This window comes from Ochlerotatus camptorhynchus, unplaced genomic scaffold (assembly GCF_037179485.1).
Source record: "Ochlerotatus camptorhynchus isolate MF236.1 unplaced genomic scaffold, CSIRO-AGI_Acam_v1.1 ptg000443l, whole genome shotgun sequence".
Classification (NCBI taxonomy): Eukaryota; Metazoa; Arthropoda; class Insecta; order Diptera; family Culicidae; genus Ochlerotatus; species Ochlerotatus camptorhynchus.
Window position 1 is genome coordinate 4086286 of NW_027040929.1, and position 13942 is coordinate 4100227.

At 36.3% G+C, this 13942-nt stretch overlaps 1 protein-coding gene across 3 annotated transcripts in view; it reads right to left on the reverse strand.

The window, feature by feature from the left end:
- Window positions 1–2901: 2901 nt before the first annotated feature.
- LOC135711873 (transmembrane protein 64) overlaps window positions 2902–13942 on the reverse strand; it is a 37159-nt gene continuing 26118 nt past the window's right edge. For all 3 annotated transcript variants that reach the window (XM_065234849.1, XM_065234852.1, XM_065234850.1), the window contains exons 3-5: window positions 13678–13801; window positions 3291–3458; window positions 2902–3166 (exon numbers count right to left, since the gene is read on the reverse strand). In XM_065234849.1, coding sequence (XP_065090921.1) covers window positions 3047–3166; window positions 3291–3458; window positions 13678–13801 — 412 coding nt within the window. In that variant the 3' untranslated portion in view covers window positions 2902–3046. The remainder of the gene's footprint in view (window positions 3167–3290; window positions 3459–13677; window positions 13802–13942) is intronic.

The window sequence follows — 13942 nt, forward strand, 5'->3', positions numbered from 1 at the left end:
TTGTTGCTTTTGATAGCCAATACAACCTGTTACAGTCCTGTATTGGAAACAATTCAGAAAATTGCTTCCCTTAGCTGTAACAATTTAAAGAGAAAAAATCTATGAAGTGAATCGATCATCGCGTTTACGCCCTTATGCATGCTCACTGTCGATATTATCATTATCCTTGTACCACTCCGATTAAGTTGTGTTGCAGAAAGAGTTTGTCTGTATCGTTGATTGCTTTATGTGTTTGGATTCGCTGGTGTCAACCTAAAACTGGGTTTAGACAGGGCAAGTCAATTGATCAAGTCAGTTGAATTCAACTGGCTTGAACGCGAATTGAACGTGTAAACCATGCCATTAAACTGACTTGATCAACTCACTTGAATTGAAAAAAGTTGAACCAGGCTCAACTTTTCAAGCCTTCAGGAAATATCGCTTGCCTAGTCTAAACCCAGCTTAACATCAAATGTACAGTGCACAAGAAATTGGCGATTTATTTCAGAAAAGTTAAATCAAAAGTTTAGTTGATTTAGAATCAAAATTCATTTTTAACTATCTTCCGAGATATTTAAAATAAAGAAGTATATCCACATTCTTCCCGGGTAAAACCAGAGCAAAATAATATCAAATTTTACTATCAATATCTTAATATGTTATTTGTAAGTTGTGCGCAATAGCTAATTAATAGCTTTTTCTGTTATCACAGCATAATTGGCGATTGTTATGATATTTTGGTATCATGAATTCAAGAGCTTATTTTGATCTGATAGCAAAATAAGCTATTAATATGTCATTAAATTTATTAATTTAAACAACATACCAATAGCTTAATGAGATATAATAGCACAATTATTAATTTACTATCATTTTTGCTATCCTTTAGATATGGCAACAACTGACTTTGCTATTACTCAGTTATGGTCCCATAGATGTGTAGATATTATTTTTGATATTTTACCTCTTATATCAATCAAACTAATAGTTATCAAACTGATTTTAATAGTAAAACTTGCTTTTGATTTAATATTCTCGTCTACTCGGGTTTCTTCTATCAAAAGGAGTTTCAAGTTCCATCAATGATACAATAATAGAAAACAAACATCACGCGTCACTTTTCAATAAGTTCTATTTACTGATCGATTCTCTTCATCGCCATTCTCTTTGGATCGCCACTGCCGTGTTAAAATCACAGACAAACAGACATAACACATTGAATATTTCTCACTGTAAAACATCGTCGCAAAAACATTACCGCCATCTGTTGAGTACACTCTGGTGGGTAGTACGCTGAACAGATGGCGGTAGTGTGTAAACGTCAAACGCAAGGGAATTGACTATGCGCGCCACAGGTGGCGGTACTACCAACTACGATACTTTTAAATTGACCATTAAATGCCTGTTCGATGAACAACTTGCGAGTGTTATGTCTGTTTGTCTGTGTTAAAATATTCCGTATATTTTCGACATACAGTTCTATGTTCTAGTACCTGCTACGACAATGACGGTAGGGAACGTTTTTTTTTTGTAGCCGAATTATTTACGAAAGAGAGAGTCGATGAAGAGAATCGATCAAGGTAGATTGGTCTATTTGAAAAATGATTGAGAATCATTTATTGTACAGAAACAGTTTCTCCCAGCACATTCACTTGCATGCAAGTAAAGCTAACCCTACTCTCCGATAGATATCACTATAGTGCTCATATTCCTCCGTCTCTCTCTCTGTCACTCTCTTGCTCCTGTACTCTTCCATGGATATCGGATATGTTCTAGTTTTTTTTGTCAACTCTCCCGTTCTGTTCATAACAAATTTATTCAGATTTGGAGTCTTTTCGGTGCCTTTAGTACTTAGCTCTTAACTTATATTCTATCCATGAAGAAGGAAAATTTCCATTTTATCATACAAAACAATAAATAACGGAAGAAAGGAAGGACACATTTAAAACGTACCTACTTCCACCATTGAGCGTACCCTTATATAAATTGATAACAAAATTTACGAACATCTTTTTATCACATCTCTTATATACATTTCGATAGAAGGTGCTATGGGAAAGATCAAGACGATACAATATGGAACGAAAATGCATCTTGGAGTCAATAGGTCATATAGCGATTTTATATTATTCTATTGTCGTAAAATATGGATATAAAAGAAATGATTCAAATATGCGGCCTTTGAGTTTGTACTGTTCTCTTTCCATTAGCAGCCACGTGAATAGTTACCCGAAAATGCTCAGATCACAGGCCCAGGACAAGTAAAGTTACGAAATGATTCCAATAATCGCGACCTTTTATTTACGGAAAGGAGGTTCATTTGCTGTGTGTTATTTACTTGACTCTAGCCATACTGATATAGCATTGTTACAGTAGCCGCAAATAATCGCAAAATAATTCTACACACGTACATGTCGCGGGTACGTCCGTTAAATGAGATGACTTTCGCGCAAATTTCCACGAAGCGCTCGCGATTTGTTCGTTCAGGGGAATTCCATTAACGGTGGAGGATCAAACGAGTTTTTTTTTGTTGGGTTTCTTTGATCTAGTAGTAGTATAAAACGTGTTTTAGTAAACTTACGTTCTTATCGGTTATCGCTCGATGCAAGTATGTGGAGTGTTTCTGATGTCGATGTCAGCGCGCGCTGTTATTCGGTAAGGGCAAAATCTTGTCAAAATGGGATAACCTTCAATTTCATAAAGCATTATGGACGGTTTTTCAGTTTTAACGTAAAGATAGACAGTGGAGCAATTGATTGATATCAAATTGTAGATTCCTATCGCCGCTTTTCCGGACGGGGAAAAGCTTCAATTCGCTTAGCTTGTTTGTTTCATAGGAACAAAACACCGTCGTTTACCATTTCCTCTTAAAATAGTTCTCCATTTTTGGATACATCTAACCATCAAAACATGCTTAAAATATTCGACTTGATTCGTTCTTTGTTTGCTCATCCTCAACTACCCTAAATACCTTACATTGGTTAACAAATAAATTTTATAGGTATTCACGACGACAAGCTTTCGTCTTTGGTGAAAAGCTGCTTGCCCATTTAGGCCCCGGACAAACCTACGCTTCCACTTCGATCAGAATCTTCTCATCCGAATCCATGTCGGATAACAAGGCCGCTGATAGCTCCGTGCGGGCCTTCTGTATAACCCACACCATCAGTGCTGCGCCGACAATCACCTGTGTTTGTGTAAATAAGAGATTGGTGATTGAAGAAAACAAAAAAAAACCACCGCGGTTAATTACAGGCAACGACAAACCAAACAAAATTAAACGAGCAATATGTATGTTATGGACGGCTTACCTCTACCACAAATACTCCATAGCCGGCTAATCCAAGGGCAGCGTTGTGGTCGTTCAGTACTTCATGAATCGAGCGCAGCTTGGATCCCAGATAGACGTTGATTGTTTGTGCCGGCAGCAGGCCTATCACCGTACCGGTGTGGTAGCTGCGTGAGTTCACAGCGCTGATCTGCAACGGTGGAGGATTAGTGATAATAAAGTAAATATGTACTTTGGGAAGTAGGAAGGTTGATTGTTCAAATAACTCAAAAATATATAGGTTTATAATTTAATATCAGTTATTTAGAAAAAGCCAAATAAAATACTAGTAGTTCAATCAAAGTGATTGCACATCACTAAGCTAGGCGTTCACTGGGAAATATTTCTCCGAAAAATGGAAAAATCACGAACAAAAGTCAAGTCCTCCTTGAATTTAATTTGAAAATAACGGGAAGACTTTTCTTTTGTCTCTGATTATCGAATCTGTCATTGGATAGATCCCAGGGGAACATGAAATCAAGGATGAAATTTCAAAAAGTCGTATTTGCTTTTGAAAACACAAACGTCAATTTGTCGAAACTCTAAACCAAGCAACCGAACACAACCATCATGTTAAAGAAATTTACGCTACCAGATCTGCCCATAAAAGCATAACAGTCCATTGTGGATTTTTTATTAGAAATAATTATCTATTAGAATCGATTGTAAACTACCTGTATTTTACACGGTGCACTAAAAGTCACATGTTTTGTTCAGAAAATCACATGTTTTGTTCAGTGAGTATCAGCCCTTGATCTCCAGATTAGCTTTGCCGAAAAATTACCCTTCTATTTAATCAGCAGTCTAGCTTCCTCATCAACTTTCCCGAAGACATTACCTGTCTGAATAATCAGGGTCTTGAGAAACTGCGGTACACAATATTTGCATGTGGGATGCTCACAAGCGCCACCTTGTAGCAGAATTCCAAATTGATCTGTTCACTTCCCAGCAGCCCTTGACCTCTTGCTCGACTTTCCTAAAACATTATCCTTCTATATAATCTGGATCAGCAGATACAGCAGTATAAAATATATAAACACTCACTAGCACCGCATAGCGGCAGAATTCCGAGTTGATTTGTCCCCTTCCCAGCAGTCTTTGACCCCTGATCGACTTTGCGTAATCCGTCGAAATAATCAGGATCTGGTGATACAGCAATTCACGGTATGTGCATGTGAGATGCTCAGTAGTACTGCCTAGTGACAGAATTCCAAATTTATCTGTCTACCATCCACAGCACCTTCTGATAAACTTTTCTAGAGACATCACCCTTCTAAATAATCAAGATCAGATACAACAATACATGGTGTGGGGTGCATATGCACACCAGGTTTCCAAAATGGACCATGATTTAAGGTTACCATTACAGGATTAAGGATTCCATAAATTTGTTCTCGTAAAAAAAATGAATTGAATTAACAAGAGCACGGTGCAACTCTAACCATCGTTTCATCAATCTGCTCTCTTTTGTTTTCCTCAATTTGTTTAAACAAACAATTTACTAAGTTAATATTAGATGCAGATCTCGAATTGGTGATTAACATGCAAAAATTTAGGCACAGAGAAAAATGTTCAAAGTCAACGATTTAGACAAATATTGACAATTGTATGACAGTCAATATTAAAGATCTACACGGATAGAAATCTCCTTATACCTTTTGGCAAATTTCCATAGCTGATTATTCATAAAATGTATAAGTCAACTAATAAGCAGACGCCTTGCAAAAAGTTAATGAAGATCATGTGTCAAATGAAATGTATAAGCGGTCACATATACCTTTTATGCATTCTTATAGGACCTATATGGTTTGTCTTATGGAATGTATAAGGCTGATGTTTGGCAAAAATGTATAAGTGAAACACATGAATAAAATAATTGATTTTCGTTTCGTGTAGGATATAGATGAAGTAATGCGTTTGGCAACGTGAACAGCTGTAGTCTAGAATTAAATGTAGATCTAAGTAAGCCATTAGTATTTGAATCAAATTATCGTTATCTTTTTTATTTTTTTCCTTTGCTTCATTCCCCTTGAGACTAGTAACTTCTGTAACACCTCATACATAGAAAAAAGTTCATAACTCTGGGACCTAGGCAACTTTCCTAGAGCGCAGTCTTAATCTCATTAATCACGAACAAAAAAAATAGAATGCGTCTAGGATTTAAAATCTCCATCGTGAAAATTTATGGATTTAGTTATACATTTTTTTTGAACATGTAGAATGTAAGTTCACAACCCTTGAAAAATGTAAATGTTCCTGAAACATAGAAAACATGTTATGATCTTGGACAAATATTTTTTTTCCCTAAAACCTGGACCTGAAGATTGTTTGATTCCAAATTACAAGTCCGGAAAAAAATATAAAATACAAATTAATGGACTTTAAAAGGAACTCAAGATTATGTGACATGATTTTAATACTAATGAATACTAAGCCTACTGGGTTTTAAATATTTTTGAAATTTCTGGTCCTGGAAAAAATGTCAAGAGCTTGAAAATTTTCCTGGACCACGTTAAATAACCAGAATATTTGGTCTAGGATTGTTTTCGAAACCTCAGAAAATTTGTGATAGGACTATGACAATTTTGAGATCACAAGAAAGGCAAAAAAATAAAACGCTTCTTTTCAGGCTTTACACTCTGATTTGTAATGAATCTTTCTAACACAAATTTTATGCTTGAGTTTATGCGACTATTGGTTTTGCCTTGCAAAATTCAACGTCGCCAAAAGCACCGATAAGTTTTCAGGTTCAATTTTTTTTTTTTTTTTTTTTTTTTTTTTCATTATAGTCACTTTAACACTCTTGGGTCATTCGTGACTTGTCCGGGGGTGAGATTTGAACTCGTGACTTTGGCGTGAGAGGTATGGATGTTAACCACTACGCCGGGGTCGCCCCCAAGGTTCAAAAATTAATTTCTTTATAGTTTGACGTTATTCATTGTTATTACTATTGTTTGTGTATCAGGGATTTGAAAACTAACACAACATGCATAAGCATGCTATCAATTAACGTTTGAGTGGTTTTTATGAGTTTAAAGATGACATGATTTTTCGGCGTTAAGGTGAGTGTGAGTGTGTGAATATGCATGAGAATCTCACGTGTGAATTTTGTTGCCGCATTTGCACGCGAGTTTATTCTCGCACGGAGGCAAATGAATGAGATTTAGAAATGATTTTCCGAACACTTCCAAGCTGTGATTGTTAGATTTTAAAGTTCTATTCTTTGCTCACAACATTGGTCGTTAAAACGTTACTTTAGGGACTAAATTTAAGAAATAGTCGTGAATTTTTTATGACAAAGGTTATTTTTTAGTGACTGGAATTGCAAATAGTGATCTAGCTACTAAACAGTAACCTGCTTCCAACCCTGTTATAACTTAAGGGGTATGTATTCCATTTATCTTTAATTTCATTTCAGAATTAGTTTGAAGTTCATCGGAAGCATCCATTGAGTACTTCACGTTATGTTTATCGGCCTGAAATCGATGATATATTTTCTTTTTAACAGTATTAATTTATAAAAAGTTGAATACAGTAATGACCCGATTTTGCCAACTCCCTTCTTGAAAATCTTTTCTAATGTTCTACGAAACTCATACGCTTCTTCAGTGGTTTTATTGTACTAAAGCATACCTTAAACATCCATCTTGGAATTACGGTTATGTTAAATTATGGGATGCCAAATCGGGTCATTACTGTATTAGCTAAATATATTCTTTTTTTTTTTCACTGTTGATACATACCAAAGTTAATTGAAAAAGAACGAAAAATGTTTTCTTTTCCTACTAAAAATGTTTTCCTTTCATTATTTTGAGTCATTTCTGACACAGTTATTAGCAAATATATTAATTATTTCCATCAGCAGATTTGTCGAAAAATATTTTTTTAGAGCAAACAAGTAACGCAGAACAAGGCTACACGATATTTCATATAAATTTAAGCGTATTCAAACCTTACTACTTTCATTGGTGGGGCCTCCCTAAGCTCAGTGGGTAAAGGCGCAGCTATTAGGCAGGAACATGCTGGAGGCGGCTGGGTTCGATTCCCGGTTCGGTATAGGAATTTTTTATGGGTTGGATAATTTCTCGACTTCCCTGGACAGTGTACTTGCCACACAATATATGAACTCAAAAAAAGAACAGTCTTAGACAGCTCTCTTAATCAGTAGGAGCGATCAGTATTCCTCCGATGTCTTCATTGACTTCTTAAAAAGTCAAAATGAAGACATCGCAATTAATGATGTAAAAGTAGTTAACATGTTTGAAAATCCACGCTTCACTTACAACAAGTTTAGTGTTGTGATTGAAGTCGATATCGAGACGTATAAATGTTTGTTATGTGCGAAAAAAGTAAATGTAGGGTTTGATCGGTGCTCGATAGTTCCCGCGATTAATGTTTTGCGATGCTTCAGATGTGGAGAATTTGGGCACAAAAGCACGGATTGCAAAAATTGCGAACGATGCTCTAGATGCAGCAAACAACATAGCACCTCTAAGTGTACGTCAACTGTATTGAAATGCGTTAATTGTTTAAAAACTAATAAAGAGCGTAAATTAAATCTGGACGTCAACCACGCAGCATTTAGTTCTAATTGTTTTGTGTATAAAAAACTATATGATCAGAAAAAAAGCAGCTTACATTTCAATAAATAGCAACCAAGTTCCAGTAGTAATGTGAGTAAATTAGAGATTTTGTATTTGAATATTGCGGGGTTATCTACAAACTACGTAACATTACGTCAGATTGTAGAAGATAATCGTCCACTTTTGGTTTTGTTAGCAGAAACACATATTGTAGAAATTGAATCTTTTGATCAGTATAGCATTCCGGGATATAAAGCTGCTGCTTGTTTGTCACATTCAAGGCACACTGGCGGTGTTGCTATTTATGTCAAAGAATCAGTTCAATTCAATCTTCGCCAAAACAAAGTTATTGATGGCAATTGGTTCTTAGGCATTACAGTTGAACGTGGCATGAAGATGGGTAATTATGGTGTTTTGTATCATTCTCCCAGTTCAAGTAATCAGCGTTTTATTGAAATTTTAGAGAACTGGTTCGAGACATTTTTAGATTCTAGTAAATTAAATATACTTGCGGGTGATTTTAACATTAATTGGCATGATACTAGCAATTCGAACCATCTGAAGCAATTAGCTGATTTCTTTAATTTAAAACAATTAGTAAGTGAATGTACGCGTATTTCCCGGCACAGTAGAACTTTGATTGACCATGTTTATTCTAATTTTGATTCTGTCAGTTCAGTTACTCAAGCTGATTTGAAAATAACCGATCATGAAACTTTAGTAATTAATGTTTTAGACAGTGTTAACGATAACGATAATTTTGTAAAATTGAAGTGCTGGAGGAAATATTCGAAGCAAGCTGTTTCGAATCTTGTTGAGAGAAGCGTGGATTTTCCATTAGTTACCGGAACTTTAGATGAAGATGCAGCTGTTCTTACTAACGTTTTGAAAACTTGTACCAATAAATTAGTTGAACAAAAGTTTGTTTCTTTGAAAAACTCGAACAGCTGGTACAATTTGGATCTTTTGCGTCTTAAACGTAAGAGGGACAAATGGTACAAAAAGTTTTGTAGATCTAATAGTGATAATCATTGGAATAGGTACACGGTCGCGCGTAATAAATATTCACAATCAATTAAGAAAACTCGATGTGAATATATTCAGAGGAAAATTGATCAGCATCAAAACAACAGCAAAGAGTTATGGAAAATTTTGAAATCTTTGATGAAGCCTAGTAATTGTAAATCGCGGACCATAACTTTTGATGGCATATTAGAACAGTCAGAACCAGCAATTGCTTCTAAGTTCAATGACTATTTCGTTGAGAGCGTTTCACTGATCAATCAATCTATTGAACTGATCAATGAACCGGACGAAATAAAACAGCCGATTAATAGTAATTGTAGATTTAATGGTTTTCACCCAATTACATTAGATGAACTTAAAAATATTTGCTTTTCATTAGGAAAAACGGCTGGAGTAGATAATGTTAATGCTAGAGTTATTCAAGATTGCTTTCATGTCATTCGACACACTCTGCGGGACCTTATTAATCAATCATTGCAATCTGGGCACGTGCCGCATATTTGGAAAGAATCTTTAGTTGTTCCTATACAAAAAGTTGCTGGGACGATTAAAGCCGAAGAGTTTCGTCCCATCAACATGTTGCACACATTAGAGAAAATTTTAGAACTTGTTGTAAAAGGCCAGCTGTTAGAATATTTAAATAGTAACTGTTTGTTGATACCGGAACAATCGGGATACCGGGAAGGCCATTCTTGTGAAACCGCGTTAAACTTAGTGTTAGCTAAATGGAAAGAAAATTTGGAGCATAAAGATACGATTGTTGCTGTGTTTTTGGATCTAAAACGCGCTTTTGAGACAATTTCTAGGCCCTTATTGTTGAGAACAATCAAGCGCTTTGGAATTTCGGGTTCTGCATACAAATGGTTTGAAAGCTATTTATCTGACAGAACACAAAGGACTGTTTTTAATGATTTTGTATCTTGTCCCGTTGACAATGACCTTGGAGTGCCTCAGGGAAGTGTATTAGGGCCCCTTTTATTTATTATGTATATTAATGACATGCGACGAGTTTTACGGTTTTGTGATATTAATCTTTTTGCTGACGATACTGTGTTATTCATTGCAGCTAAAGATTTAGAAGAAGCCGTTTCACGCTTGAATGAAGATTTGCGTTCTCTAAGTAGATGGTTGAAGTATAAACAATTGAAATTGAATATAAGTAAAACTAAATTCATGGTAATTTCGCGGAATCGTGTAGATGATGATGTCTCTGTTGTTATTGATGATGAGACACTTGATCGCGTTCAGGAAATTAAATATCTTGGCGTGATTATTGATGACAAACTCAAGTTCAATTCTCATATTGACAATGTCATCAAGAAAATTGCCAAGAAGTATGGAATCCTATGTCGCTTGAAAAACGATTTAACTATTGGTAGTAAAATACAGTTATACAAATCAATCATCTCCCCTCATCTAGACTTTTGCCCTTCCATTTTATTTTTGGCCAATGAAACACAAATATCGAGATTACAGCGTTTGCAGAATAAAGTAATGCGTTTGATTTTAAGATGTAATAGATTCACTTCCTCAACTTTTATGCTGGACGCTTTGCAATGGCTGTCAGTGAAGCAAAGAATTGTGTTTTTGACTATGGTGTTCATTTTTAAAGTAGTTAACGGTTTGCTGCCTCGATATTTGTGTGATCGGATTGAAAGAGGAAGTGATTTTCATAGATATAACACTAGAAACGCGGATGAAGTAAGAACACCACATCTTTTGAATAATGCTTCACAAAATTCATTATTTTTCAAAGGTATAAATGTTTTCAATTCGATGCCTAGACACATCAAGCGTGCAACTACACTTACAGAATTCAAGAGACGCTGCATTTCACATGTAAAAGCTGTTTATTGAGCAGTTAATTTTTTATGAATGGATAAATCATGTATCTTGACAAAGTTATCACTAACGGATTAGTTTGTATGGAGACTGTCATCAAGACATTTTAGTAATTTGTGTAGCATATACAAAAAACTACATTGTTTGCCTCGATGGTGATGATGGATTTTTAGTTTTTTTGATTTTGTAGTAGTAATAGTAAAAATAGCTTTGAGTAGTCTACAATGGTTTGAGCCTCGCGCGCGGAATACAGGTATAAATGACTAATACGTGGAAATTGTGGCAAAAGCCTTAAATTAGTAAAGGATTGGCTGGAAGTCGTTTCCTTGGATATAGTCCTGGCACTGCGGAAGCTTAAACGTGTAAATCCCAGGTCACGTGTAAATGGAAGTATTGTCGAGGACTATACTTGGACTTTTGATAACTAGCTACCCTTTGAATGTTTTTGGTTGATGCCTATAGCATATTTAACAGGACATTTATATCTGTAATTGTAACCAGCTCGATTTTGTTTGCAAACCTGGTTAATATGTTTATATTTAATTATCTTAAAGATAACTCGTCCAGCTCAAACCTTTGTAGGGGTAAGAGGTGGGACCATCATCATCATCATCATTAATTGAAAATGCGGATCAACCATTTGTAAACAATGGTTTTAAGCGCAATTTTCTCGTGAATCAAAACACACCCACGCCAACTAACAATACCGATAAAGGAAGTTTGCTCTATGAGATGCTGGTGCTAGATTGCGTCAATGTATTTTGATTGTCGAGATAATTGTGTTTAAAGCCATTGTTTACAAATGGTAGATCCGCCGATAGTAGATATAGATTCTATTGTTGATGTAGAATTACACCCTAACATTATCCACAAATGTCTCAGTTACAATACATTGCATCAACTCTTGCAATAGGGCAATCAATCATAATAATAAGCGTTAACTTTAGGACTAAGATTAACATTATCAAAAAATTTCGAACCCAACGTTATCATCATCGCAGATAGCGTTATGTTAAAATTACTCCCAAGTTTATCTAGGCATTTTAAACAACACCTAGAATTCTATAAATTTTATTTAAAAAAATAGGAAGATGTCTAGAGTATTTGTACAGTACATTTACTGGGATTTAAGAGCATTTTAATTCATCTCACACCACCTGTCTCCAGGTCGTCTTGAAGTTCCATAGCATCTTGTAACGTTTTCACGTGCATGTAGATTTTGAGATCATCAGCAAAGGATAAACAATGGGATTTCAGCAACAGGTTGACATCATTGAAATACAACAGGAAGATCAATGGCCCAAGGTGGCTACCTTGAGGAATACCAGACAGGGCTGGGAATGGAACTCACAATTCGTCACCAATTTTGGTTCTAGTGCTTCTGCCACAGAGATAGATCGGAACCAATGCAGTAGGGAACTACCGATGCCAAGCCTTTCCAACTATGCCACAGCAATATCGTGGTTGATTCTGTCGAATACCGCGTATAAAGCATTACAGAATCGTTGAAAGATCTATTTAAAAACCCTCTCTTTTTAGATTGGAATTACTCAAATCATGAACCTTAGTAAAAAAAATACCATACCCGAACGATAACCCAACTGATAATTCCACGTATGGCTTGGATGATACCCTGCAAGTCCAATAACCATACACATTTTATTAGGGAATTAACACAACCTGCCGAGAAATAAACTGCAAGCAAACCAGCGCCAACCAGAGTGGAACACGGCGCCATGCCCAATGAACCATGATTCAAAAGCAATGCAAATGCTCGAGAAAATGGCATAATCTCTGCTCTTGAGTAAACAGAATTCAATTTCAAAAGATTTATTATCTGATTTAGCAAAAACGCAGATCAAACCCCCTCACAGATGACAGAATCAAACATGCTGTAGCTTGCGTTTCGCGGCTCAAAGACTGAGAAAAACAGGCGACTTTTATCGATTTGTTTACGTTTTCGGTTCGTAGCATTGTGAAAGACTGGGAAAATAATTTTCATTCTTAACAGTTCCCAAAAGAAGAAGAAAAATACACAAACACCCGCTGCGTCAAATGGGTCTGTTTTTCGCTTTTTGTTTATGTGAGTGAAAAACGTGCAGCAGAAACCCATCCCATTGATGCCAAGTACAAACGCCAACTCCGTCGGCGGAGAAACGGGGGCGTCTATCGTTGTATCGTCCGAGATCCGTGTGACGGTGCGAAAGTGGAACGGATCAACCGAGGAAAAACATTAGTCAGCGTTGAGTAGTCTCCAAGTGACAATGAATAACGTCGTGTCTTACATTTTAACGCAGTTTTTTTTTATTTCGCTTCGTCGCGTCAAACTGCAGGTAGGTAAGCTAGGGTAAGCTCATACATGCATGACGGCGGATCGATCAATCAAAGGCAAACGCGACAAATGACACTAACACGTGATCCTCAGCGACAGAAGACTTGGGGCTTTTTGTCGATTTGTCTTTAAGACAATTTGCGCTTATTCAACAATAGTCCATTCTACGCGGACGATAATTGATAGGCCGAAAGTGAGGATACCAATAAATAACAAACCAACATTTTTGGCTGGAGCGATTGTGAGGATCCAAACTTTGCACTTGAAAATAGGACTACGCAAGTGTGCGTGTTATAAACGTTAGAAAGGTCAATGAGCCAAGGCGTAAAACGTGTCACAACATTGTGTAATCGAAAAACCGAAACATGTTTCAGTCGCGACCACGAAAACACTACTTAAACATCAGACTAGCAAAAAGGGGATTTTCTGTGCAGGGTTTTTTTCATAATCCGGCTTTGTTGAAAAGAAGCTAAATATTTGACTACGAAAGCACCACCTGATGATGTAAATCGACGTTAAAATATTCCTTCCAGCTAAGTTCTTGAAATAGGGGAAAACCATCTCGCTTGTTTTAGTTGTCAACTTACCCCGAAAATCGTATTCTGCAGTCCGAAGGGAATCGGTGTCAGTCTAGTGAATAATACTATTTTAAATGCTCGTGGTCCTGATATCACTCGCAGGATGGCACGGCCAGTCTCATTTTTGATCAACCTGAAAGCAGGAGAAGAAAGGAGAAACGATAAAGAAAAGAGTTAGTTTTATGGGTAGAATAACATCATAGTGGGTCTCTGCTCGTGTGACACAATAGTTATCTCACTGGCACCGGGAATTGTAGGATACGTCTGATGTATG